This window comes from Caretta caretta, chromosome 14 (assembly GCF_965140235.1).
Source record: "Caretta caretta isolate rCarCar2 chromosome 14, rCarCar1.hap1, whole genome shotgun sequence".
Lineage (NCBI taxonomy): Eukaryota > Metazoa > Chordata > Testudines > Cheloniidae > Caretta > Caretta caretta.
In genome coordinates, this window is record NC_134219.1 from 25,209,022 (window position 1) to 25,236,302 (window position 27,281).

The window sequence follows — 27,281 nt, forward strand, 5'->3', positions numbered from 1 at the left end:
CAATGGCTCTGCAATCACAGCCGCCAGTTCCTTCAGCACTCTCGGATGCAACTCGTCCGGCCCCATGGACTTGTGCATGGACTTGGTATGGGGCCCTAGCTCTAAGGCTTCTCCCAGAGGCACTCCCTTCTTCAGCCAACGAGCCAGGGCCCATCTCAGTACCCGCAGATGGTGGTTTTTCAGCTGGCCTCCCTGGGCTCAATTCTCAACAAGACCAGTGGGACACATCTTGGCACCCTTGCTGGCCATGCCAGGTCCTGTGCTCAGTCCCTCTGGGCTTCAGCCAGCCCACATTGACCTGTCCGTGGTCCTGCTGCTCTTCCCACCAGCCAGGCAACGGGTCTTCAGCAGCCTTCCCTGGGCTTCAGTCCTGTCTGCAGGGAGCTGTCCATGGTCCTTCTGCTCTGCCTGCCTGCCATTCGGTCTTCGCTCCTCAAACTCCGAGCTCTGCTGCTTGTCTTACATATGGCCTTTCTGGCTCCTGACTGGTCTCTCCAGCAGCCTCTTTTATTGGCTACTCCTCTGCAGCCCGGGTAAGCTGGCTGGAGGACGTCTCACTACTTTTATTCTGGGGCGGGGAAAGGCAGGGCCATGAGGCCTCCAGCAGGGGGCCTCTGGACCTAGTCAATCCTCCCACAGTATCCAAATATGCTCTTCCCCTTCCTCGATAGATGGACCCCTTATCTGCTTAGCAGTCTTCTTCCCGGAACAGCATCCCATGGTCAAGGAAGCCAAAGCTCTCCTGGCGACACCATCCTTGCAGCCAGGCATTCACCTCCCAGATGCATCTGCCTCTGTCTGGGCCCCTACTCTAACATCCTGACCAACACAGAGCAAAACCTTAGTGTAAAAGGCCCACAGCTGCTATACCCCCAAACCCCTGATTGGCCACAACAGACAGCATTCTCACAGGTTACCTGAACTATACGAAGACCCCAACAAGAAGTGGAAGCTGTCTGAGAAACACGCTGTTCCCACTGGTTGCTGCCTAGACCATCTTGTCTTACTGCCTTGCCTGACCTGACTTTTCACCTTGCCTCCCTAATCCACTGACTCAGCCCCTTGGATTGGATCTTCCAGCTACTGACCCCTGCGAGAACTCTGAGTGTTGCTCCGACCCTGAACTCCTCTGATACCAACTGGCCTCCTGGTTAACAGACTATCTGCAGACACTTGACTATTGCTCTGGACTGTCCTCTGGCCCACCTTGGCCACCAGGCATTACAATTTGCTCAAACGAGTTTGGTCTCCTTCTAGGCATGGAATCCACAGATATGGCATCACAGGTGCCCCAGGGCATGCTGAGCCTCCAGGAGTAGAACACTTGCCTACAGGTGGAAAACCAAGCCTTACAGGCCACAATGGATCAGTTTGGGGTGGAAAACTGCACTCTGAGGGAACAGATCACAGAACTACAAGTGGGAAGGTCTTTTGAGGCCCCATGGCCTACACTGACCTTCAGGACCCAAACCCACGGTACTGTTAAAAGAACTCTGTGATGGATATGGCTTGGAATGAGCCAGCCCAGCTACACCAATTTCATCTTGGTCTCATTGAGGAAATGAAAGACGAGCTTGCCTGCATGGAGCCTCCTGCGGATCAAGATGCATTTAATGAGCTGTGCCTCTGAAGCAACACCTCATTTAGTGAGCAGTGACATGAGAGGAAATGGATTCTATCCCACATCCAGGCACTGCCCACATCCCTTGTAAAGGCTCCCTCCCCCACGCAGGTGAATACAACATAGGCCTGACTGGACCCTTCCAATCGGGGATGCCAACAGCATGTGAACTTATATTTTTATTTTGCTGGCACCAGCCACATGGTGTCTGTCTGTCCTAACAAGTCCCCGAACTGCATGATTCTGGGAAATGACCATGCCCAGCCTTGTTAAGGGGGTCAAGCCTGGGCAACACTGGGAAAACTCCACAAAGCTTCCTCCAGCAACCTATTCCACGTGCCTGGCCTGACATCTTGAAAATATCCCACACCTACCACTGTAAAATGCCAGCTCCGGGATTCTGGACAGGTACGTCCCACCAAGAAGGCCCTGATTGACTTTCGGGCTGGCAATAACTTCATGGGCGCTACCATGCCTCACATACTTGGCCTACCAATACAGCCTAAGACTGCTCCTGATTTAGTTGAGATGGACGATGGATCACTGCTTGCCTCTGGCCCCATCAGTCAAGAAACTACAGTTTTGGAGGTGATAGCTGGGGAGCACCAGCAGCTCCTTCAGTTTAACCTGATCTGGTCCCCACCCTTCCCTTGGATACTCAAGAATCCCATGGTTGGCAAAACATGACCCTCATATCTCTTGGCGTCAGAACACTGTGGCATTTCATTCCAAGTTTTGCTGAGACAACTACCTCCTGACTTTCAAGCTTGAACCACTGGAACCTCAGGCTGGACTCCTTGCTCAGGCTTTGGAATCAGGGGGAGATGCTCAGGCAACAGAGTGGGCTTCCTTGCTCTTAGGGTCAGCCATCACACTCCCCTCAAAATACCAAGAGTTTTCTGATGTATTCACAAAACAAAATGCAGACACGCTACCCCCACACCAGGAATCCAACTGCCTGCAGCCTGACGCCAAGATTCCATTCAGCCGAATATATTCCATGTCAGAACCCAAATTAGCTGGCTTTAAGGGCTACATCCATAAGAATCTGGAGAAAGGTTTTTCCTGTGTTCTATGTCCCCAGCCAAGGCCCCTGTCCACTTTTTGAAGAAGAAAGATGGCTCCTTAAGACAACGTGTGGACTACCATACCGTAAATAAAATCACCATATGGAATCAATACCCTCTACCCTGATCCCAGAGCTCTTGGGCCAGGTAGGAGCAGCCTGTGTATTCACCAAGTTAGATATCAGAGGGGCTTACAATCTTGTCAGAATCTGCTCGGTATGGCCCCTTTAAATACCTGGTGATGCATTTCAGACTCATTAACATACCCGTGATCTTTCAGCATCTAATCAATGATGTCCTACGAGATATACAGCACCACTAAAGCTGTTACCTCACCCACCTCATCTCTCTAATATTCTGGGACCAACACAGCTACAACACTACATACAATCTCCTAGATGACAGTAGTACTTTGTCCAAGAGATCCTAGACTTCCATATATGAAGAGGGAAGATATGTTACCTGTTGAATGGGAAAGGTACAGGCCACAGGTACAGTTCTGGGAACAAAACCATTATGTGCACACTCCTGAAAAGATTGGAGCCTTCCACATGGATAAGTCCAGTCCTTTGGAACCCCCAAGGTCACCCCAAGGGAATGGGGGTAATGTGAGGATCCCAGTATTGAACCCAGGCTTGCTGTGTCTCTAGATGGCCTCCATGCCACAGCACCACATTGAGACACTGCCTCTCATCGACAGCCTTAGTGCTAAAGGCTTACAGCTCCACAGCAGCCACACTCCAGGCCCCCGCTTGGCTGCACAGACATCATTCGCATTGGATATATGGATATATACAGACCCCAACAGGAAGAGGAAGCTGTCTGAGCTACTGGCTGTTGCCTAGACCACCTTGTCTGGCTGCCTCACCTGACCTCACATTCCTAACTCACTGACCTGGCCTCTTGGATTGGATCTTCTGCCTAGTGACCCCTGTGAGAACTCTGAAAATTGCACTGGACACATCTGATACTAATTAACCGCCCGGCTACCGGACCACCCATGCACACCTGACCACTGCTCTGGTCTGCCCCTTAGCCTGCCTCAGCCACTGGGCTTTACAGTGTTCTATCAAAGATATTCCAAAAAATACCATTACATATTTAGAATGGAGTAAATGGAACGGATTTAATTAAGACTATGATATTCTGTCATTAATATTTTGAACATACAATGTAGCCAATGAGCTGTAAGCCTTTTATATCTGACCCACTTGATCAAAAGACCTGGCGATGTTCAAAGAACACAATGTGCATTATATATATGCAGCAGTTTGTGTCAAAATGAATCTTTGCGAAGAATGGATAATATAAGTGACGAAAAAGTACTCAGAGGGAGAAGCAAAAGAGTCTTCAGTTCCTTTGTCAAGAAAGCAGTTTTCTTAAATGCAAAATATATGATTCAGTATTTTATCTCATAAGCCACATGCACAATCTTATCATCTGCATTTTGCAAAATTATAAATATGGAGTTAATATGCTACTTTGTCTACTGCTTTTCTCCTCGAAAGCTGAATTCAGTATTTAGGGCTTATTATTTGACATCACATTTATTAAACTATGTCCTTTCAGTTCCTTTTTCATATCTACATAATGAAAATTCTTCCTTTTCAGAAAGAGATGATGGGAGTGATTGAGATGAAAAAGTAATCCTAGTCGGCCAGGTGTATTCTTACTTATTATAATACGTTTTACTTATCCTATGGGATGCATTTGCATTCAGTAAGGCATAGAGGCTGCAGAAAATATCACAAAAGAAATCAGACCTGGAAAATGGGCATCTACATAAAGAAGACCAAAAATGCCTGGGTAGAGTCATCAGGCACAGGATTGCATAGGGGGAGAAAGGGTTAAAAGAGGAGGGGTCCGAGTCAAACGACATTTATTGCAGCCCTAGCAGAGGGTGGTGGTGGCAGAGAGTCCATCAGGGGATGACAAAGACAGGGAGAGGGAAGAATTGAGATGGGAGCAAAATGGGTGTTGTGGCAGCTGGAGCATGAGCTAATTCAACACCTTCACCCAGGAAGACCAAGGCAGCACTTAAAGCTGTCCCCTCCCACCACCAGAAAACCTGAGGAGCAGCAGCAGTGGACACAGCACAGGTGGGATTTCTCCACCTTGGGCACACAGAGGCCAATTTCCACGACCCTGCCCCAGTCTGAGCGTATGTCTACACTGCAATTAGAGATATGAGTGCAGCACGTGTAGGCATACCTGAGCTAGCTTTGATCTACTAGCTCAAACAACAGTAACAGTGAAGATGCCACAGCACAGGCTAGCCCTAGAGTACATACCCAGAGTCCTGGCTGGCTCGTACCCTACTGCTGCCTGTGCTGGGGTGGTTTCACTGCTATTGTTACTCAAGTTAGCTGGAACAAAATTAGCTGAGATATGCACATACTGCAATCACATCTCTTACTGCAGTATATACATACCCTGAGTGGCTCTGGTCTGCGACCTACAATCAAGTTATTCTAAAAGGAGCTGATTTGGATCCACTGCACCATGAAAATGAAGGACATTTATACATTTTTATCTTAAGCCACAGAATAATCTGAATTGTAAGAAGCCATATTAACAGTGCATCAGAGGTTTCCTATGATTTGGCTGTTGTGGAGAAATACTAATCTCTCTCTAATTCAGTTGAAGAACAAAAGAATGGCCATACTGGGTCAGACCAAAGGTCCATCTAGCCCAGTATCCTGTCTTCCAACAGTGGCCAATGCCAGGTGCCCCAGAGGGAATGAACAGAACAAATAATCAGGTGATCCATCCCCTGTCGCTCATTCCCAGCTTCTGGCAAACAGAGGCTAGGGACACCATCCCTGCCCATCCTGGCTAATAGCCATTGATGGACCTACTCTCCATGAACTTATCTAGTTCTTTTTTGAACCCTGTTATAGCTAGCTTCTTTTCACCACAAGGCTGATTTTGCCCCATTCCCCCTTATTTCACCCAAGTCAGACAGATCCACCTATTATTTCAAAAGGATGTTTTATGCAGAAAGATTAGCATTGCCTCTTAACTCCTTCTTAATAAAGTTTCTTGCCTGATGATTCATATTTAAAGCTAACTACAGAGCCATGCAAACATAAAGATATTTTCTAATAAACTCTGCACTACAGATTCCAATCCCCTTTCTTCTTGATCCAGGCCCAGAGTGGGCTTCAGGGCCTGTGACCATTTGAACTATGACTGAAGCACTTTTACTACCAGTTCTGATGCCTGAGAACTTCATCATCAGCCGGGTCCTGCAAAACACACTAACAGTTGCTAAGGGCAATCTGGAGTCTGATCTGCATTTCTTTGTCATTGAACTCCTTTACTGTTATAACACTCTTTTTGTTCATCATTGTAATCTTTTTTTAGTTTAAGTTGTAATGTGGCCACTAAAGATAATTATCTGAGCCAACATCTGCTCCTCTGCTGGCTCTGACATCCCTCAAAGAAGGTGCCATCTCTGAGATACACACATCGTCTATTTGGTTGACAGTCACATCGTCTGGTGATTTCCATGTGGGCTTCTGAATCCTCTTGTTCTGGAACAGACTGTCGCCTATGTTTGTGCCACAGAGATTCAAGAGCCATTCGCCATTATCAGTTCAGATGTCTTCCACTGCTGTACCCATAACTACTTCCCAGACAGTGGAGCTGTTGCACACCTATCATCAACTTGATGTCATATTTAGGCACATAAGTCAATATTTGCTGTATCTGCTTGTAGAATGTGTCCTTTTCAATGTCACCTGCTGCATTTGTTTGCAACTTGACTATTGTTATTCTGTTGTTAACTGGCTTCCAAAACAGCAGGGTCTTCAATGCGATGTTATCCTGCATAATTCCTACACTTCTTTCATGCATTCCTCCTCCTGAGTATAACAACATAGCATCATCTGACACCATCTTGCCACTCCCTACCCATCTCATCTCACCAACACCAAGTATATTCAGATGGTATTTTTTTCATTTCTCATGTAAACTGTGCCACGTTACATATTAAAGTATGTACGTTGCATATGCCTGCTCTTGTTACGATTTACTTATCAGGATTCAATGTCTCAAGATCTTAGCATCCATTTGGCTTTTGCTGAGATCTGTCATTCTCAGGTTATGAGCTCCCTCTGCATCTACAGTCCTCAAGTTTTGGTTTAACTTAACTGAACAGTTTCTGTTGCAGGAAGGTTTTACCTACATGAAAGAAGTGGAAGTGGGAAGAAAAGTGAGAGGAAAAAGTGGAAAACGACGGTAGTTGAGACAGCAGAGAAGGAAGTGGGCCACTAAAGAGGGTGGAAGAAAGATGCATGGATTACATCTGGAAAATAGACAGCAACTGAGGAGCTGCTAGCTCTGAAAGAAAAAAAGGAACAGTGCAAGACACAGGCAGAACTCTTACAGGTGGATGCAAGATACAAAGGAAATGACAAAGAGATAAAGAAGAGATATAGGCAAGATAGAAATGCCTGGGTTCAGGAGAAGGCTGCAGAGGCAGAAGCAGCAGCACAGAGAAGAGACTTCAAAAAACTCTATAGAATAATGAAGGACCATTAAGAAAGAACCAGACTAATGCAGATGATGCCCATCAGGCAATCTCATGGACAAATGTTGAAAATGCATGAAGAACAAGTCAGAACATGGAAAAAAACATTTCCATCCTATATTAAACTGTCCAGAGCCAATGATCATGGACAGATTTGAGAGAAATGCCAATGCTAAGTTAGAAATAGAAGAGGAACCAATAACACTTGATGAAATTAAAGCAGCCATGTAACCCTCTTTCCTCTCAGGTTGACAGCACCCTCTTCCAGCAGCATCAAGAAGTTGGCACGGAAATTCATTGGGTGGGGTCTTGACCTGCAATTGTGCAAGTTGGCCTAATAGCAGTTCAGGTCTCTCACAGGAGGATTTGGCACACCTCCAGTCAGCATGGGCCTCCCGGTCTCGCCCCCTGGGCGTGGGCTAAGCACTTAACCAGTCTATAGCCCTCAGCCTCCAGGCCAGGGCAAACAGCAACAGTCTATGGTTAAGGCCTTCTGGCCTAAGGTGAGTGCACAGCCAGCGCCACGTGTGGGGGCAGGAATCAGGGGTAGGGAGACCAGGGTCCACCCTACTCCACTGGGTCCCAGACCAGGGTCATAGAAGTGATGGGCAATCCTGCCACAGGGTTAGCATGGAATCGTGTGGCTGCTGATTCATGTCTTGGCAGCACAACTGGACCAATGTCTTGCTTCCCTAGGCTATTTCCTGCCAGCTCCTGCTGGCACTGCTCTGTCACCACTGAGACTTGGCTCTTAGTCTCACAGACAGGCGGCCCTTCCTCTAGTCTCTCCCCAGAGTCTTCTGTCTCCTGAGCCAACGGTTTGCCTGTTCTCTCCACTGTCGATCGTGGGTTCAGCTAAGGGCTCAGCTCCCTGGGAATGACATCTACCTCCTTCCCTAGTCCAGCCCCAACTGAGCTGCAGGGCCCTGCTCTTATATTTCCTGCCCTGCCTCTGCACTTCCTGTGCGGGAGATGGGATGGGGTTAGTTGTGCCCACCAAGAGGAGTTAACCACCTCCATACTGGAGGGTGGCTACTCTGCCTCACTACAAGCCATCAAAGGCCTCAAACAGGAGAAAGCTCCTGGGGTTGACAGAATTCAAGTAGAACATGTTCATCAAGAATGGAAAGATGGTATCATTAAGGCATTGCCCAAAAAAGGGTGATTTTACTCAATGCAGGAACTGGACAAGTATTGCAATGTTATCAGTCCCAGGCAAAGTATTCACTACTGTTATGCTGAACAGCATGAAGAAGTTAGTGAATGAAAAATTATGAGAAGAACAGGCTGGGTTCTATCCAGGTAGATCATGTTGTGAACAGATATTCACTCTGAAAGATCATCAAAAATCCATCTTAACCAACTTTAAAGAAAGTGTTCAACTGTGTCTACACAGAGACCTTGTGTAATATGGCTAAAAACTATGGGACACCAGATACACTGACTAAGGTAATAAGGAGCTTATATGATGGAAGTACATGAGCACTAAGATCAGATACAGGCCTTACTGAGTGGTTTTTTATCTGTGCATTAGCTGGCAACAGAAGACATAGTGGACAGGGTAAAACGTGTTAGCCAAAACGAGTTACATGACCTTGACTTTGCCAATGATATTGCTTTACTAAACATGACATGGAATGGAATGATTGCCTTTACATCAGAGGTAGAAAAGGAAGCAACAAAAATTGGATTGAAAGTAAATGCAGAGAAAACCAAGATTATGTAGGTAGGAAAGTGGACAACAGATGCAAAGTTGTACATGGATAGAAAAGAAATCAAACAGGTAGACGAGTTCTGCTACCAGGGGAATGTGATGACATTGGAAGGTGACTCTGATAAAGATATTCGTATGGGATTAGGAGAAGAAACACCATTTTTGGAAGGATGAACAACATCTGGTCAGAGCTCTCCACACCAAATTAAAGTTCCACCATATGGAAGATGGGAGACATGCTAAGCAAGCATTGAATTGGGTACCAAAGCGAGGAAAGAGAGAGCAAGGAAGGCCAAAGAGGAACTGGCAGAAGACAGTAACAGAAGGTACTGAATGGACTGGCATTGCCTGGGAAGGAGTACAACAACTAGTAAGCAACCATAAGCAATGGAGGAACTGGACGTCTCAGTGTATTAGCGGCACAGGTCTTTTGTATTAACGGCCCAATGTATTCGCGGCACTTTCCTTCTCACGCATCTTTGAGAAGGAAAGTGCTCAGATGGATACTTGAGAAGGAAAGTGCTCAGTTTGACTCGTGGATCCCAGGCTAAGTGTGAAATGTGCAATTACAAAAAAAACCAAACATGTTTTTATTATAAACTAAGCTAACTTGCTCTAGAATCAATGAGACACAATGACCACTGACCCTCCTGGTGCTATTTTTACATCTCTTTTCCAAGTAGAATTGTGAACAGTAGGTTTTGGCTGTGTGAAGTACCTGGGGAACAGATGGGCAATTAGACTACATTTTGAACGGTGTCTGATGGGCTGGGAGTACATCAAATCTGCATGAAGTGATCTTGATCTCTGGCCTCCAAGAAGTGGCGTAGATGAGTTTGGAAAGGACTCTCATTCAGCCCTCCTCCATTGAAATACAGCCTCAGTGATGGGAGGGAAGAAAAATGGTGATGATCCTCTGCAAAGTACCCCAAAGACAGAGTCAGGTAGGAGTCTGTTTAATTTAATGTTGCCATGAGGAACCTGAGTATTACAGTGCACAGGGCTGTGCATAGCCCTAGACTGCTGCCATTTTGTACAGTGCCAGTTGGCTCAATGGTTAAAGAGGGCAACAGGGATCAAGCTTCCTGAGTTCTGTCCATGGGTCTGTGAAACCTTGGACGAGTTCACAGGGAGCTGTGAAGATGAAATCATGATTGTCTGAGATCACTGGATGGAATGAGCTATAGAACTGTACAGCATGATTAGTATGCACGCATTAGTAATAAAGTAATAATAATAGTTAATTCTGACATGGCTGTTTGTATACCAAGTCCCCCAATATGTTAATAAGGTTTTCTTCAAAGTCACTATGCCCGCCCAAAATGGGCCTCAAATATTAACGTCAGATATCCTTTGGCACAACTATCTTAGCCTGAAACCTCTGGCAACTGCAACATTTAGCACAGTAACTTTTCAATGTTCCCATAAAAAAATTAAATAGAAGCCTAAATTCTATTTAGAATTTGAAATATGAATCTGAAATATACTTTATTCAAGCTTTATTGAAGAAACAATTTATTACAGCATTAATGTTCCTGATAAAAGGAAAGGAAAGTTTAGCCTGCTAATAAGCTGTATGGAAGCCATGACTAATTAACCTAATTATAGCAGACTGTGACAAAATGGTTGTACGAGAACTGTTCCTCAAGTAACCACAACTGCCAAAACCTCAAAAGCTAATAAATCAACACACAGTAATGGAACATAAACACTAATAAAGTTTACATCGTGCATATAATTTGTAGTAGAATCAATACTGCAAACAATGATCACAGAGGACAATCTAATGGCTATTTAGTAGTATTTGGTAACAAAGAGTTCATGAGCTGAACAAAGATTCTTTTAGTGAGATATTTACACAATGCAACATTCTGTTACAAAAGGGTGAATTTGCTATGCTCAGAAACACCTGTTTTTACTGTGCACTAACCTTAAATAGTCATTGAATTTGTTTTTAAAAGGTCAAAAATAAAATGCTGCCGTCTGAACATGTAAAACACCTCACTGAACTATGGAAGAACAGACGACTTGTGTTTATTTTTTAAAAAAAATCATTAATTATTATGCAACATCTCTGCAAGAATGAGCAAGGCTAGTTTGGCCTCAAAGTTCCAACAACATTTTACATGGCACTGCCAGTTAAAACTTAGAGCAGTGAGGACAACATTGACAACTTGCAAACAGTTCAGTGCATGTGTAAAATGGAGCAGATTTCAGCTACCTGCATCTTTAATATAGAGGTACAGCCTGTGGAGATGACAGGTCTCAGCCTGTGGCCAAGTTCACGCTGAGACCTGAAGTCCCTGGGTGCCCATCTTCTGCATTAACAATGAGGGGAATGGGGTGCATTAGCTGCCCTGGTTCATGAACCCATGGTCCCTTTGCATCTTGAAACTTTGATCCAATGGTCTCCCAAAAATGAAAAATGGGGCGGGGGGGGGGGTAATCAAGATGGTAGCAGGGCTCTCTGTTTTTTAACCAGTCTAGTTTGAGTCTGTCCTGGTTCATAAGAATGTTTGATCTCAGAAGCAGTGGTTCCCACACTACATTGTACCACCTCACCCCAGCACAGAAATTAGGGGTCATTAATAGACAAGATATCAGGTCCAGAACCCACTGCAGCGCAGAAAGCTCAGTGGCCATGCTCCAGAACGCTTTAAACTAACACCTGCATGGGCATCAGGAGAGATGTGTCATAAAGTTCCACAAACAAACACCTTCATCACATTCCTAGATCACAGCAGTTACCAGAGATTGGTCATCAGCAGCAATACAACTATAGATATGGCTCCCGATTCAGCAAGATACTTAACCATATGTGCAACTGTAAACAGAGGAGTCACCCACTGACGTCAGTGGACTAGTCATATGCTTGAAGTTAGGCATATGTTTAAGCACTCTGCTGAACCAGAAAGTACATTCCATGCTGGTTGGCTGGCAAGCAGTCAGGCAGTCCAGAAGGGTCACTCCTTCACCCTCCCTCCCCCCACTGCAGCAGCTCTTAGACCGTTCCATTATGTCCCTGTACACAAGCCTTGCTAAGGTCATATCAGCTGGTATTGTCGGGGCTACAGCCTCCTGCAGTAGTATCTGCCCACAGCCTCAGATACTTGTCTCAGCCTTAAATTGCCCATATCATCTTGACCATGCATAGCACCTGGGCACCAAAGGTCCCAAAGTGCTTTGCAAACTGTAACCGCTCAGCATCTGCTGAGAGGTTACAGAGGGGGAAGCCGATGCATGGAGAGGGAAAGTGACTTGCCCAAGGTCATGCAGGGAGCCAGTGGCAGAGTGAGGAATAGACCCCATTGCTCTCACCGCCAGAGAAAACTGCTTTCCTAAAGCAACACTTTGTGCTAGCTCTAGACTGTGGCTGGTGTTCCATCTATTGACTGCTAGAGGGATTGGTCCAAAGCCTACTGAATTAACAAGACGACTCCCATTTACTTCACTGGACTTTGATTCAGAAATATTGATGACATTTATTTTAAGTTAAACAGTTACCTTGATGCCACCCCATGAGTGATTAGACAGGAACTCCACTGGACTCGTGACTCCTGGCTGTGCTGGATATCGAAGCAGGAAGTCCAGCTCCACCATGTTAATTTCATTATTCATCAGAAGTATCTGCAATGTCCAACAAATGATGTACCTTAGCACTGCTATAGAGATTCCTGGAGTGCAGCAGAACAGATTAGAACATTCATTGTAAGAGTCATCACATGCCAGAATGTGTGATTAAAATGTATAAACTGCCAGCAGCCAAATGGGGCTGGCAAAATACGCATCACAGAGGTGTGGAGTAGAAAACTGAGGAGCTGGAACAAACACATGGAGTCTTCTGACCCAACAGCGCTAAGGTTCTAAAACAGGACTTGCATGGGGCTGTGGACCAGGTCCAAAGGGGCAACAGAGAGCAGCTGGGAATCCCTCGTGGCATGGAGGAAGCCTTAGGGATGTGGCTGGTTCTCCATCACTTGCAGTCTACGTCAAGACTGGGATCTTTCTCAAAGATATTTTATAGATCAAATAGAAGTTATAGGCTTGATGCAAAAATTGCAAGGCAAGGTTCTATGGTCTGTGCTATGCAGGAGGTTAAACAGTTACATACATAAACACAATGATTCCTTCTAGCCTTAAAATACATGACCTTAGGGACAATGAGGTACAGTGAGCAGCTGTTACATAAACAAAACAACTACATGCAAGCATCCTTATTCCACTAAAGAAATTAAAGCATTTGCCCTTCTTTTTTCCAAGAGCTAATACATTTGGTACACAAGAATCATCTTAAACTAAATCCAGAACTTTAACAATGTACAGTCAGTAAACTGGCATCCAACCCAAATCATCTCAAAGTGATTTGTTGGATTTTCACATGTTCCACTGCAAAGAATTTTCAGTTCCCCAAAATACCATGAAAACTTAAACCTGGGTTGGTGTGTGTGTGTGTGTGTGTGTGTGGAGGGAGAGCGGGTGAGCACAAAATCACAAGAAAGGACTTGGCCAAAAATTTTGCATGATTTTTCACATAGATTATGTCACTGCAATGTGCCAGTTTGGGCCAGTTCTAACCATTTTGCCCATGTGGGATCACTTAGTGATATGAAAGAGGCATTCAGAGTATGGTGAGAGCCTGTGGAATCTAAGCGAATAGCTCACATTTCCTGAGAGTGGGATCTGCAGCAGCTGTGGGCTGGAGTTGGTCATAGAATCATAGAATATCAGGGCTGGAAGGGACCTCAGGAGGACATTTAGTCCAACCCCCTGCTCAAAGCAGGACCAATCCCCATGTCTGCAACATGCACCCATTATTATTGTTCACATGTTGTCAGGGGATGATTGGTGACTTTTCCTCATTTCTTTATTGCAGCGTTGCTGACTGTACCTCACTATCAACCTATGGAGCAATAGCTTTGGCAGTATCATGGAGTCATGTTAACGTCTCTACAATTAAAGGGATGAAGTGAGCTGTAGCTCATGAAAGCTTATGCTCAAATACATTGGTTAGTCTCTAAGGTGCCACAAGTACTCCTTTTCTTTAGGGATGGGTGAGTTTTCCAGCTGAAGTGGGAATTACCTTATTTTGACATGGATAACGTCAAAATAAGGTAATTAACGTGCCTCTTATCACCAACCTCACTCCACTTACTATTAAGTGCAGAGATTTCATCGCCTGAAGTAAACCCATTCAATATTTTCAACAGATAATATCTACTTACAAACTCAACATGTGCTACTTGTATACGTCACCTAACAAAGCTAGGTGTATATTTCCTGAAAGAGTATGTGTGTGTTGTGGATCAGAGTTAAGGCTTTTTGTATAATGTATAAGGTAACGTTTTACATGCCAGTAATTTTACTAACAAGGTGTACCAACTTAAAGAGTAAAGGAATATTTATATAAATCACCTTTCCTGGTAATGTCTATATCTTTTAGTACCTAGGCTTTTTAAAGTGTAATGTTTTTGTTATAGAATATGGACAAGGATAATATTACTCACAGTGATAATCAAGATGGGCCATTTCCAGCAGTTGACAAGAACATGTGAGGAATGGGGGGGGGGGAATAAACATGGGGAAATAGTTTTAATTTGTGTAATGACACATCCACTCCCAGTCTTTATTCAAGCCTAATTTAATGGTGTCCAGTTTGCAAATTAATTCTAATTCAGCAGTCTCTCATTGGAGTCTGTTTTTAAAGTTTTTTTGTTGAAGAATTGCCACTTTTAGGTCTGTACTCGAGTGACCAGAGAGATTGAAGTGTTCTCCAACTGGTTTTTGAATGTTATAATTCTTGACGTCTGATTTGTGTCCATTTATTCTTTTACGTAGAGACTGTCCAGAGAACAGTCAACTGCTGGAAATTATCATTACAGAACCTTGATTATCACTACAAAAGGTTTTATTTTCTCTCCTGCTGGTAATAGCTCACCTTACCTGATCACTCTGGTTACAGTGTGTATGGTAACACCCGTTGTTTCATGTTCTCTGTGTATATAAAATCTCCCCACTGTATTTTCCACTGAATGCATCCGATGAAGTGAGCTGTAGCTCATGAAAGCTTATGCTCAAATAAATGTGTTAGTCTCTAAGGTGCCACAAGTCCTCCTTTTCTTTTTGCGAATACAGACTAACACGGCTGCTACTCTGAAACCTGTCACTGAAGTGAGTTAACTATAAACTAACTATTTGTGTGGAGGGATAACCTACAGCCAAGTCAGGTCTGTGCTCCATACTGTTCGTTGCATGTTATACAGTAACATCTCTCAAACTGTCACTCACTGCACATACTTTATAGCAATTTTATGGCATAACAGCAGTCAGTATTTATTTACTTATTTTCATTTCAATGTGTAGGCATAAAAAGGACTCGCACTCTGGGCTGTTGACATACGACAAATCACTAAAAATACAGTCAAGTTAAGATGAAAACAGCAGCAGCAAACCAACTACCCTTTCTCCACATACAAGCCACCTGTCCCTTTTGGCCACCTTCCCCATCAGTTCCTTGGGTTCCACAAGCAGGCACCACTGCTCAAACAGCAATTTGCAAACTTAATGCGAACCAAAGCATCTGTGATTGTTAGCAGTGAGAGAAGCACAAGGGGAAAGAACTTTCCCAGGCCACACGTATTAGCTGCACATATGCTGAAGAGCAGGAATGGGGCTTGGGTTTTCTCCTGGAGGACAGCATGCAATGCCAATAACTTGACTTATCACACATATTATTCCATCTAAATGAGGCTGCGCCTGTTCTTTACCTGGAAGGTCACTTGGGCGGTGTAGGTCAGTTTGTCACACTCAAACAGCCCCCGGGTGGTATACTGGAACACAGAGAAGGTGATGCTGTCGATCAGGTTTAGAATGCGCTCTTTGAGGCTCTCGTCTGGAGAGGCCCTCTCCACTGCCTTCTGAAACACGACACTGAATGCCTGGGTGGGGGAACAGGAGGAAGATCTTCGATGTTTTACAATTACTCTTTTAATGCCCTGAATATTGTATGTAACATTCCCACAGCTGAAGTGGATTCAGTTTCTTCTATTTCATAAACAAAGCGAACAGCCAAGTGGTATGAACTGACAGCTCTAAACAGCTGTGTAATGGGATTGGACACTTGGACTTGGCCAGCTTTTTTCACACACACACACACACACTCTCTCTCTCTCTCTCTCTTTTCTAAGGCAAAAACATTTACTTGTTGCTCTTTTGAGAAGTATTCAGCCATAAAACAATGACACTCTCCATGAAATTATGCTCATTTGGGTTCAAGAAGGTAGTACATAGGCAGGCTCACTGAATTAAAACAGAATGTCTAATGGAAATATTTCACATGATCTGTCATAGGGATTATAGAGCTCTGTTTTGCAAACATTGAACTGAAAGACACTGGAGTCCCCAGAGGAGAACACACCTTTACATTGCAACAAGACATGTGACGTGGGAGGTAACAAATTCATAGAATCATAGAATATCAGGGTTGGAAGGGACCCCTGAAGGTCATCTAGTCCAACCCCCTGCTCGAAGCAGGACCAATTCCCAGTTAAATCATCCCAGCCAGGGCTTTGTCAAGCCTGACCTTAAAAACCTCCAAGGAAGGAGATTCTACCACCTCCCTAGGTAACGCATTCCAGTGTTTCACCACCCTCTGAGTGAAAAAGTTTTTCCTAATATCCAATCTAAACCTCCCCCACTGCAACTTGAGACCATTACTCCTCGTTCTGTCATCTGCTACCATTGAGAACAGTTTAGAGCCATCCTCTTTGGAACCCCCTTTCAGGTAGTTGAAAGCAGCTATCAAATCCCCCCTCATTCTTCTCTTCTGCAGGCTAAACAATCCCAGCTCCCTCAGCCTCTCCTCATAAGTCATGTGTTCTAGACCCCTAATCATTTTTGTTGCCCTTCGCTGGACTCTCTCCAATTTATCCACATCCTTCTTGTAGTGTGGGGCCCAAAACCGGACACAGTACTCCAGATGAGGCCTCACCAATGTCGAATAGAGGGGAACGATCACGTCCCTCGATCTGCTCGCCATGCCCTACTTATACATCCCAAAATGCCATTGGCCTTCTTGGCAACAAGGGCACACTGCTGACTCATATCCAGCTTCTCGTCCACTGTCACCCCTAGGTCCTTTTCTGCAGAACTGCTGCCTAGCCATTCGGTCCCTAGTCTGTAGCGGTGCATTGGATTCTTCCATCCTAAGTGCAGGACCCTGCACTTATCCTTATTGAACCTCATCAGATTTCTTTTGGCCCAATCCTCCAATTTGTCTAGGTCCTTCTGTATCCTATCCCTCCCCTCCAGCGTATCTACCACTCCTCCCAGTTTAGTATCATCCGCAAATCATCCGCTGTGCAGATAGAGTTATTTTTAGGATTTTATAGGCCCAAGCAAAGAGAAAACAATACAGTTGTAAATTAGACTAATATTGATACATATTTTATTGCTCAATTATTTGTAGAATGTATTTTTCCTACGTGAATTTCTTGTTAGAACATGTGCAGAGACCCATGTAAATCTTATTTACTCCAATTAATAACGGGCTTTGTAGCTAAAGTTATAACATCATTTGTGAAGTATTTTGCAATCACCTCTGCACATCTCTACAAGATAAATTATAATGAGAAATTATGAAGTATTAGTTAAAAACATTTTAGGAATCATTTTCTAGGTATTTATACACACTATTAATGTTACTGAAAAAACTCCCATAGTACAGATGAAGTGAATGAAGGGTGAAACCTCAGATGTTTCTGTATCTGCTATGTGTGGAATGGATCTACTAAAATGTGTACTTGTAAGGAAGATACTCTGCACATTTCCCTGACAAAATAATCTCAGCATGTGCGACAAGGTCGGGCTGGATGGCTACAGGAGAGTAATAGAAGGCAGGTATATTAGCCCCAGGCTAAGTAGGTCCCTTTTCCCTGGGTAAGGTAACAGGGAAGGTTCCAGAACAATCAGGAACCTTCTGGAGACAATTAAGACAGACAGGCTGATTAGAACACCTGCAGCCAATCAAGAAGCTGCTAGAATCAATTAAGGCAGGCTAATCAGGGCACCTGGGTTTAAAAAGGAGCTCACTTCAGTTTGTGGTGCGCATGTAAGGAGCTGGGAGCAAGAGGCGCTACTAGCTGAGAGTGAGAACGGGCATACTGTTGGAGGACTGAAGAGTACAAGCATTATCAGACACCAGGAGGAAGGTCCTGTGGTGAGGATAAGGAAGGTGTTGGGAGGAGGCCATGGGGAAGTAGCCCAGGGAGTTGTAGCTGTCGCATAGCTGTTTCAGAAGGCACTCTAGACAGCTGCATTCCACAGGGTCCTGGGCTGGAATCCGGAGTAGAGGGCAGGCCCGGGTTCCCCCCAAACCTCCCAACTCCTGGTCGGACACAGGAGGAGATGATCTGGACTGTGGGTTCACGAAAACGGCCAAACTGAGGGCTGCCGTGAAACTCCAAGGCGAGCAAATCCCCCAATAAGCACAAGACCCACCAAGGTAGAGGAGGAACTTTGTCACACATGTGAATCAGCCTCATATATTGCAGGAGAAAACCTCCTCAAGGCTCTAAGGGGTTTTTCAAGCTCACTTAGCAGGGTTTACAAACTGTTTGGAAGAAGTCCTAGACCAGGAGGCAGACTCCCCTTCACCCTCACAAAGCTGGACTCCATCAGTCAACATCTCCTGTCCTTTGTGAGCGTGTAGCATTGTTATATTTACACTGGAACTAGCTTGTCATCTGAGAGACCTATGCAGTAATTGCGCCGAAGCTGCCATGGCCCAAATGTGTGCCCTCCTCTGATGGACTTCTTTGCAGGAAAAGACCCAGAAGAGCCTATGGGCACCATCTGACTGGCCATGAAGATGACTCTGGAGGGTTATTTTGTCAAAGCAAAATTTTTAATTATTATTATTATTATTTGTATTGCAGTAGCAGCTAGGAGCCCCAGTCAAAACCTAGGGCCCCATTGTGCTAGGTGCTGCACAACTACAGCATACAACAATAATCCATACCCCAAGGAGCTTACTGACCAAGTATACATCCTGAAAGTCAACCTCTTTCCCCACCAGTCAAGGTAGGGGGAACTGGCTGGTGAAACAATGTCCAGACTTGAAACCAAGAAACAATTAACTATGAATTTACAGCTAGCCACACATTTTAACCTATACCAAAAGACTAACTCTCCTACTCTAAATTCCAGTGTAGAGCAAATACTGGATTCTGTGTCCACTCAGGCTGGCAAAAGAAGGGAACTTAAGGATAGAAAAAAAAGATGAGTTCAACAAATTGGCAGCTGGCGTGGAGGGCTGTGATCTGAAGCTGACCTTTTGATTCTCAGACGAGGGGGTTTAGGCTGTACAGAATTGGGAGGTTCTCTTTTTATGTCTGTATGCTGTCCCTTTTGTGACTGTGATTTCTGGTTATTGCCATCAGAGGAGTGAAGTTCTGGAACAGCCTTCCAAGGGGAGCCGGGGGGAGGGGGAGGGCAAAAAACCTATCTGGCTTCAAGACTGAGCTTGGTAAATTTATGGAGGAGATGGTATGATGAGTTTGCCTACAATGGCATGTAGCTGATCTGCGACGGCTAGCAGCAAATAACTCCAAGGGCCAGAGATGGGACACTAGATGGGGGAGGCCTCTGAGTTACTACAGAGAATTCTTTCCCATGTGTCTGGCTCATGGGTCTTGCCCACAGGCCCAGGGTCTAACAGATGGCCACATTTGTGATCGGGAAAGAATTTTCCCAAATCAGATTAGCAGAGCTAGCTTGGGGATTTTCGCCTTCCTCTGAAGCATGGGGAATGGGTCACTAGTGTAAATGGTGGATTCTCTATACTCTGAAGTCTTTAAATCAAGATTTGAGGACTTCAGTAACTCAGCCAGAGGTTAGGGGTCTATTACAGGAGTGGGTGGGTGAGGTTCTGTGGCCTGCAATGTGAGGGTTGCACACCCCCCTTACCCCTGTCTGTGCCCCCCCCCACCCCGCCCCCCCCTGGTGTCTGGGTCGGGCATGGGGCTGCAGCTCCATGGTGGGGGGGAGGGGGGGAAGCAAACATGGACACATTGCACAGCTTTAATCTGGGTCTCTAAAAACTCCTCAGGATTCTAACTGATTTGGAGTAGCCAGGTTAATCATGGATGACTGTGTGGCCACTGTCAGCCAACGGCCAGCCAATGTCCCCTCCAAGTCATCATAGAATATCAGGGTTGGAAGGGACCTCAGGAGGTCATCTAGTCCAACCCCCTGCTCAAAGCAGGACCAATCCACAACTAAATCATCCCAGCCAGGGCTTTGTCAAGCCTCACCTTAAAAACTTCTAAGAAAGGAGATTCCACCACCTCCCTAGGTAACGCATTCCAGTGTTTCACCACCCTCCTAGTGAAAAAGATTTTCCTAATATCCGACCTAAACCTCCCCCATTGCAACTTGAGACCATTACTCCTCGTTCTGTCATCTGCTACCACTGAGGACAGTCTAGATCCATCCTCTTTGGAACCCCCTTTCAGGTAGTTGAAAGCAGCTACCAAATCCCCCCTCATTCTTCTCTTCCGCAGAAGAAACAATCCCAGTTCCCTCAGCCTCTCCTCGTAACTCATGTGTTCAGGTCCCCTAATCATTTTTGTTGCCCTCCGCTGGACGTTTTCCAATTTTTCCACATCCTTCTTGTAGTGTGGGGCCCAAAACTGGACACAGTACTCCAGATGAGGCCTCACCAGTGTCGAATAGAGGGGAACAATCACGTCCCTCGATCTGCTGGCAAAGCCCCTACTTATACATCCCAAAATGCTGTTGGCCTTCTTGGCAACAAGGGCACACTGTTGACTCATATCCAGCTTCTCTTCCACTGTAACCCCTAGGTCCTTTTCTGCAGAACTGCTGCCGAGCCATTTGGTCCCTAGTCTGTAGCGGTGCATGGGATTCTTCCGTCCTAAGTGCAGGACTCTGTACTTGTCCTTGTTGAACCTCATCAGATTTCTTTTGGCCCAATCCTCTAATTTGTCCAGGGCCCTCTGATTCCCATCCCTACCCTCCAGCGTATCTACATCTCCGCCCACTTTAGTGTCATCTGTAAACTTGCTGAGGGCGCAATCCACACCATCCTCCAGATCATTAATGAAGATATTGAACAAAACCGGCCCCAGGACCGACCCTTGGGGCACTCCACTTGATACCGGCTGCCAACTAGACATGGAGCCATTGATCACTACCCGTTGAGCCTGACAATCTAGGCAGCTTTCTATCCACCTTATCGTCCATTCATCCAGCCCATAATTCTTTAACTTCCTGGCAAGAATATTGTGGGAGACCGTGTCAAAAGCTTTGCTAAAGTCAAGGAACAACATGTCCACTGCTTTCCCCTCATCCACAGAGCCAGTTATCTCATCATAGAAGGCAATTAGATTAGTCAGGCATGACTTGCTCTTGGTGAATCCATGCTGACTGTTCCTGATCACTTTCCTCTCCTCTAAGTCCAATCAAGACCTCAAGTCCAGTCTTCAGGGCTCAGTGTGTGGAGACTTTATCTCTGAGGTGGGCTATATGACCAAAAATGCCAGCTGGCTGTGACAGCTGATGACTTGAATCTTATTGAGACCAGTTCTCAATAATACATTCCAATCACTGATAAAATCATACCATCTTGTGCCCTGTAGTAACTGCTGGCAGTGCATATGAAATGCGTCAAGCAACCTCATGTCTTAGTTAAGGACAACAGATCATGCCCTGCAAACATAATGCTGACTCCTAGGGATGCCACCCTTCAATCTTTAATTGAACTATCGCCACCTAACACAACACACTACTGCACTGCACAGGCATGACTCACATCATTGGGAGGGGGTAGCTTGTCTCTTTCAGCCATGTAGACTGTGCACTGTTTGTAGGAGAGACCATCTTGCAGATGACACAAAAATTGGGAAAATGGTAAATAATGAAGGGGACAGGTCACTGTTTCAGAGCGATTTGTATCACTTGGCAAACTGGGTGCAAGCAAGCAATATGTAAACGTATACACCTGGGAACAAAGGATGTAGGCCATATTTACAGGCCATACTTACAGTAGTAACTATGAAGGTGATTTGGGGGTCATGGTGGATGATCGCTGAACATGAGCTCCCAGTGGCCAAAAAAGCTAATACAATCCTGGGATATGTAAATAGGGGAATATTGAGTAGGAGTAGAGAGGTTATTTTGTCTCTGTATTTGGCACTGCTGGAATACTGTGTCCACTTCTGGTGCCCACAATTCAAGAAGGATGTTGATAAATAGAAGAGAGTTCAGAGAAGAGCCACGAGAATGATTAAAGGGTTAGAAAACGTCTTATAGTGACACATTCTCAAGGAACTCAATCTATTTCACTTAACAAAAAAATGACAGAAGTGATTTCATTACAGTATCTACATAGGGAAGAAATATTTAATAATGGGCTCTTCTATCTAGCAGAGAAAGGCATAACACAATTCTGTGGCTGGAACTTGAAGCTAGACAAATTCATATTGGAAATAAGATGTAATTTTTTTAATAGCGAGAGTAATTAACCATTGGAACAATTTACCAAGGGCTGTGATGGATTCTCCATCACTGACAATTTTTAAATCAAGGTTGGACATTTTTCTAAAGGATCTGCTTTAGGAATTATTTTGGGGATAATTCTCTGGCCTGTGATCTATAGGAGATCAGATTAAATGATCATAATGGTCTCTTCTGACCTTTGAATCTATGAGTATTTCTGTTGTTTTTGTAAAGCACCTAGCACAATAGGATTTGTGGGGAAGGATAGCTCAGTGGTTTGAGCATTGGCTTGCTAAACCCAGGGTTGTGAGTTCAATCCCTGAGGGGGCCATTTAGGGATCTGGAGCAAAAATTGGGGATTGGTCCTGCTTTGAGCAGGGGGTTGGACTAGATGACCTCCTGAGGTCCCTTCCAACTCTGATATTCTATCATCCTGGTACAGGACTGGGACTCTGAGGTGCTACTGAAACAATAAAACCATGAAGTGCTTTTAGAAAGCCATAAATAACAGCAACCTCCATGAAAACCAAGTAATAAAAGGGATTAGGTAATATCTACTTTTATAGTGGGAATTAAAATACCCTCCGCTCCACCTAGCCCAAGAAAACAGATTCCATTCCACCTTAGTATGTTAATGAGGTAACTAAACTGTCCAGCAGAACTCTGGGGAGCTGGGAGAGCTCTTGTCACTCACGAGGGCAGTACCTTCAAAGAGAACTGGTACATGGGGTGAATGGTGTTGAGGTCATTCATGATGAAGTATAGCAGAGAGGCCCGTGCTGCCGCAGGCCGGTAGTGCTCCCTTGCCTCGTTAATCTTTGTTTCTGTCACCTTGGACTCCTGGACCTGTGAGGAAATTAAAGACCAAAACAATCATGAAACTATTTTAATTGTGCGACTCTCTCTCACCTCAGAAAGGATGGGGAGAGCAGAGCTCTTCTGCTGCCCCTGTGAGAGGTTAACGCCTACCACAAAACTGGGTGACCAAAGACAGGACAAAAGCCCCTCTGAACATGGCTACAGAGCAATTCTCTGTACTGCCAAGCAGTGAGAATTGGCTGCTGTGATTTCACACAGACTGCAGAGTGAGAACTTGAGTTGTTTAGCCATTCAAATATTCCCCCACTGAGCCACGCAGGTTTGTTTTCTGGGTGGTAAGCAGTGACAGTTAGACGTGGACAGTGCTTATACTGGGAACAGCTGGCCTTGGCTAATTTCTTTGGGTTGTGTTCTGTGAGGCAGGTTTTGGTACATGTTTGTGTCGGCTCCTCCCCTGCCTGTGTCTTTCTGGAATTGAAAAGTGCTGTCACAAAGTGGCTGGGAAAACCCAAGATCTGCCAGCTGCAGGTAAGCACTCTGCTGTATTTCATTTGACGATGTCCAATTACCTGCTTCCACTGGACCCCTCTGAGGTTCCCCACAATACACTCTACTCCTGACAAGCCTTAATCATTTTTGTCATCAGCTAATTTTTCCTCACTAATCGCCCCCCACATGTGGGACACTAATAAATGTAGGGTACCAAACAATTCTAGGCCTAGCTAGCACTGCTTCCAGGGTGACTCTGCTATTAATTCCACTCCAAGCTGAGAACTGATCATTTACTCCTACTCTTTGATTTGCTTCTCAAAGAATCCAGGACAAGACCATATCTCTTGCCCGTGTAGCTACCAAGTTGTCTTCACAGCCTGTTGTAAGGAACTTTACAAAAACTCTTTTGGAAGTCTATTAAACCCACCTGTTCTCTACTCCCCCTTGTTCTAGTTAACTCTTTCACAGCACTTTGATGGGTTGAAGAGGCATGACTGAGCCTTACAGAAGCTATTTTAGTTTGCCCTCCTCATCATACATGTATCTAAGGATTTTCTTGACTAATTCATTCACATTTCCTCTTATTCAAATAAGGCTCATCCATCTGTAGTATCCAGGATCAGCCTTAGTACCACATTTAAAGGTGAGTACAATCTGATATGGTTACTTGGTACAAAGCAGAGGTCACTCGTAATGTGGTCTATTTTAATCAATGAAGATGTGAGCCAGTGAGGGGTTTTCCTGGGGAGTGGGGGGCCCTGACTGGCAAAGAGAACGGATTAATGCTACAGACAAAATGTTGAGGCCTGATCAATACAGGCTGCATGTGCAGGGCTCTGACAAGCAAGGTGCCGGGAGGCAAAACACTCCCATACTGTCTTGCACAGCTGGCTTAATGACTTATTTATTTTTCTTCACCTTTACCCTGCCAGTTTTAAGGTGCAGCTAGATTACAGATTGACAATAGAGAGCTGCAGCATGAGGGTCTGTGCAAGCAGCTTGCTGCAGAAAAGATGACAGAGAAGTTGCTAAATGTCACTTTTACCCTCAAGCTGCAGGACTTTTATTGCAGTTCCACCTTTACCTGACAGCAGATGCATGACTCAGAGGGAATTTGTAGCATACAAAAGAGGGAATCCATGAACTGTTATGAGAACTCCCATGATGGTGTTTGCATTTCAAGATGCATGGAATTTAATATGAATAAGGGCCACAAGTGTATGGGGTCAGGTACAAAAATAAATCTTTCCATTGTTAAGAATTAAAGTGAGAGACAAAGTTTGATTTACAGATTTGTAGAAACTTTAGGCCTTGTCAGCACAAGTAAGTTGCACCAGTTTAACTGAAATCGGTTTTTAAACCAGTGCAAGCCCCCATGTAGACACACTGATTTTGGTTGAACAGCAGCTGATTTTGGTTTAGCAATTCCTAATCAACTCCAGCTAATCCAACATAAGCCATTCTGCCACCTCACAACTCCCACACTATAGCCAGTAGGAGCTCGGGGACCCAGTGGGGGCAAGGCTACCGGAAACGGGGACTTTTAATGTCCCAGAAGGATGTACGATTTCCTGGGACAGTTACCTAGAAAAAGCGACGATCCCAGAAAAATCCAGAGAGGTGGCAGCCTTGCCTGCTGCTCCCATCCATCCTCCTCCAAACTAGGCTGGACAACTGTCAGTCACGCAACCACCTAAGGCCATGTCTAAGAAATGCCCACTAACGAGCAGCCCTCTTCTCTCTGGCTGCTGTGCAAGGAGGCATCTGCTGTGTGTGGAGTCTCTTCTACTGGGCTGCTTCTGGTTGGGGAAGGTAGCAAACACAGGCATATCTCTGAGACCAGTGTATCAACTTTATAAATGTTACCGGCATTTATGGGAGCCAGGGGTTGTATTCTAGCTCCATGGGGGAGGGTCACCAAGCTTCCCTCCAGGAGCTACAACCAGTGGGAGGTGATTACTGCACAGCCTAGGACAGGTAAACAACTCCAAAGAACACTCCCCCCACCAGGGATTTTTACATATACTGGGTCAGGTCAGTTTCCAAAGGTCCAAAGAACAAAGAAAGGCTTTTGGCATAAGAAAGGCTTTTGGTCTGGCTCTTGTTCATGATCTGAATACTGGCATGAGCCTTTGTCCAAGAGGGCAAGCTCTGCTGGAAGGGTCTGAAGGACCTTGCCATCTACCTGACCCCCATGTGGAAGATGGGGGATCTCTGGTAAGCACAGCATGCATTTAGACCTTTTATTGTTTTATCTATTTACTCTGTAAATAGATGTACTGCGCTCTGTGAAGGCTGCCTGGTCACTGGTACTCCACTATTATGGAACCTGCAAGTGCTGAGCTACATCAGATGTGCTGGGATAACCACAGGGAATGGCAGGGGAACTGCAAACCTAAATCCCCAGTCTGGAGGGAGACAGTTGTGGGGCTCTGCCTGTTGGGTAGTTCTACACTTATTGCGGTGTGTAGAATACTTACTGCAGTGTGTAGAATTATGCCCAGCTAGCTGGGGAATAACCAGCCATGTAGTCGGTGGGGCATGGCTCAGGCAAGTAGAACAGAGAACTCTATGCACCTGAAGTCCAGAGTATATACCTTACACTGGCTTTCTACATGCCCAGGCAGTGTCTTCCACATCTACCCTGCTATTTTTAGCAGCGTAGTGTCCTGCTGTTGGAGCCTTTCAATGCAGCAAGTAGCTTCACATGGTGGTGAAAAGTGTGGGCCTGGCCTGTGTGGTCTACACACCACCATAAGTGTAAACATAGCCATAGAGAAGGTGATAGCTGGTGGCATGAGACCTAAGGGGGCATCTCTGCAGCAGAACACAGAGGGGTCCAAAACTCTGAGAGGTGGCATGGAAATTAACCTGGCAGCTCTTGTGTTGCAAGATCCATTGCCAGATAGCAAAGGGCTCTTATGCCTCGCATTCCGCTAGCACTGTCTTTCCAGAGTGAGCATGGAGTTGACCTGCAGCATGTTACCCAAGAGTCCTGCCAGTAAAGCAACTCAAAGGCCACATAAACCGGATCCCAAGTGAGGTCTAATTCCAACATTCACCACCCCCAAAACAGGATGGGTGGAAATTGATTGTCCCTGTTTTAGAAGCTAAAACTGCTTGAAACCTGCATTTCGAAGGGAAAAGAGAAATGCTGAAAGAACATTGCATTCTCTCCACTGGAGCCTGATTCGGCCCCACAGCAAAGGCTAGTTCCCATGTCCAGTGGTTTGCAAGGAAGGTGCAACCACATGAAACATTGCAAAGCTGAGGACGGAGGTACATAAAGTATTTCAATGGGTGTAAGCAAATGAGAAGGCAAACCATCCACAAAACAGAGTCAGAGGGAAATACACTGCTGGCTTTGGCTTTCCCAGACACCATCAATCAATGGCTCAGTCTTAAGGCTATGAGGACAATTGTTTCTAGAATTCACACAGCCTTGCTAAGATGTCCCCTGTGTTCTCCTTTGTGACTGAGCCAGGCCTGTAGGAGTTCAAACAAAATATCTTTGTCAAG

The 27,281-nt window shown here is 45.2% G+C and overlaps 1 protein-coding gene across 4 annotated transcripts in view; it reads right to left on the minus strand.

Moving 5' to 3' along the window:
• The window catches only part of DNAH9 (dynein axonemal heavy chain 9), a 402,358-nt gene that overhangs the window by 82,223 nt on the left and 292,854 nt on the right, over positions 1–27,281 (minus strand). For all 4 annotated transcript variants that reach the window (XM_075119375.1, XM_048817608.2, XM_075119376.1 and 1 more), the window contains 3 exons: positions 23,157–23,297; positions 15,701–15,871; positions 12,441–12,563 (listed from right to left, as the gene is read on the minus strand). In XM_075119375.1, the coding sequence (XP_074975476.1) occupies positions 12,441–12,563; positions 15,701–15,871; positions 23,157–23,297 (435 nt within the window). The remainder of the gene's footprint in view (positions 1–12,440; positions 12,564–15,700; positions 15,872–23,156; positions 23,298–27,281) is intronic.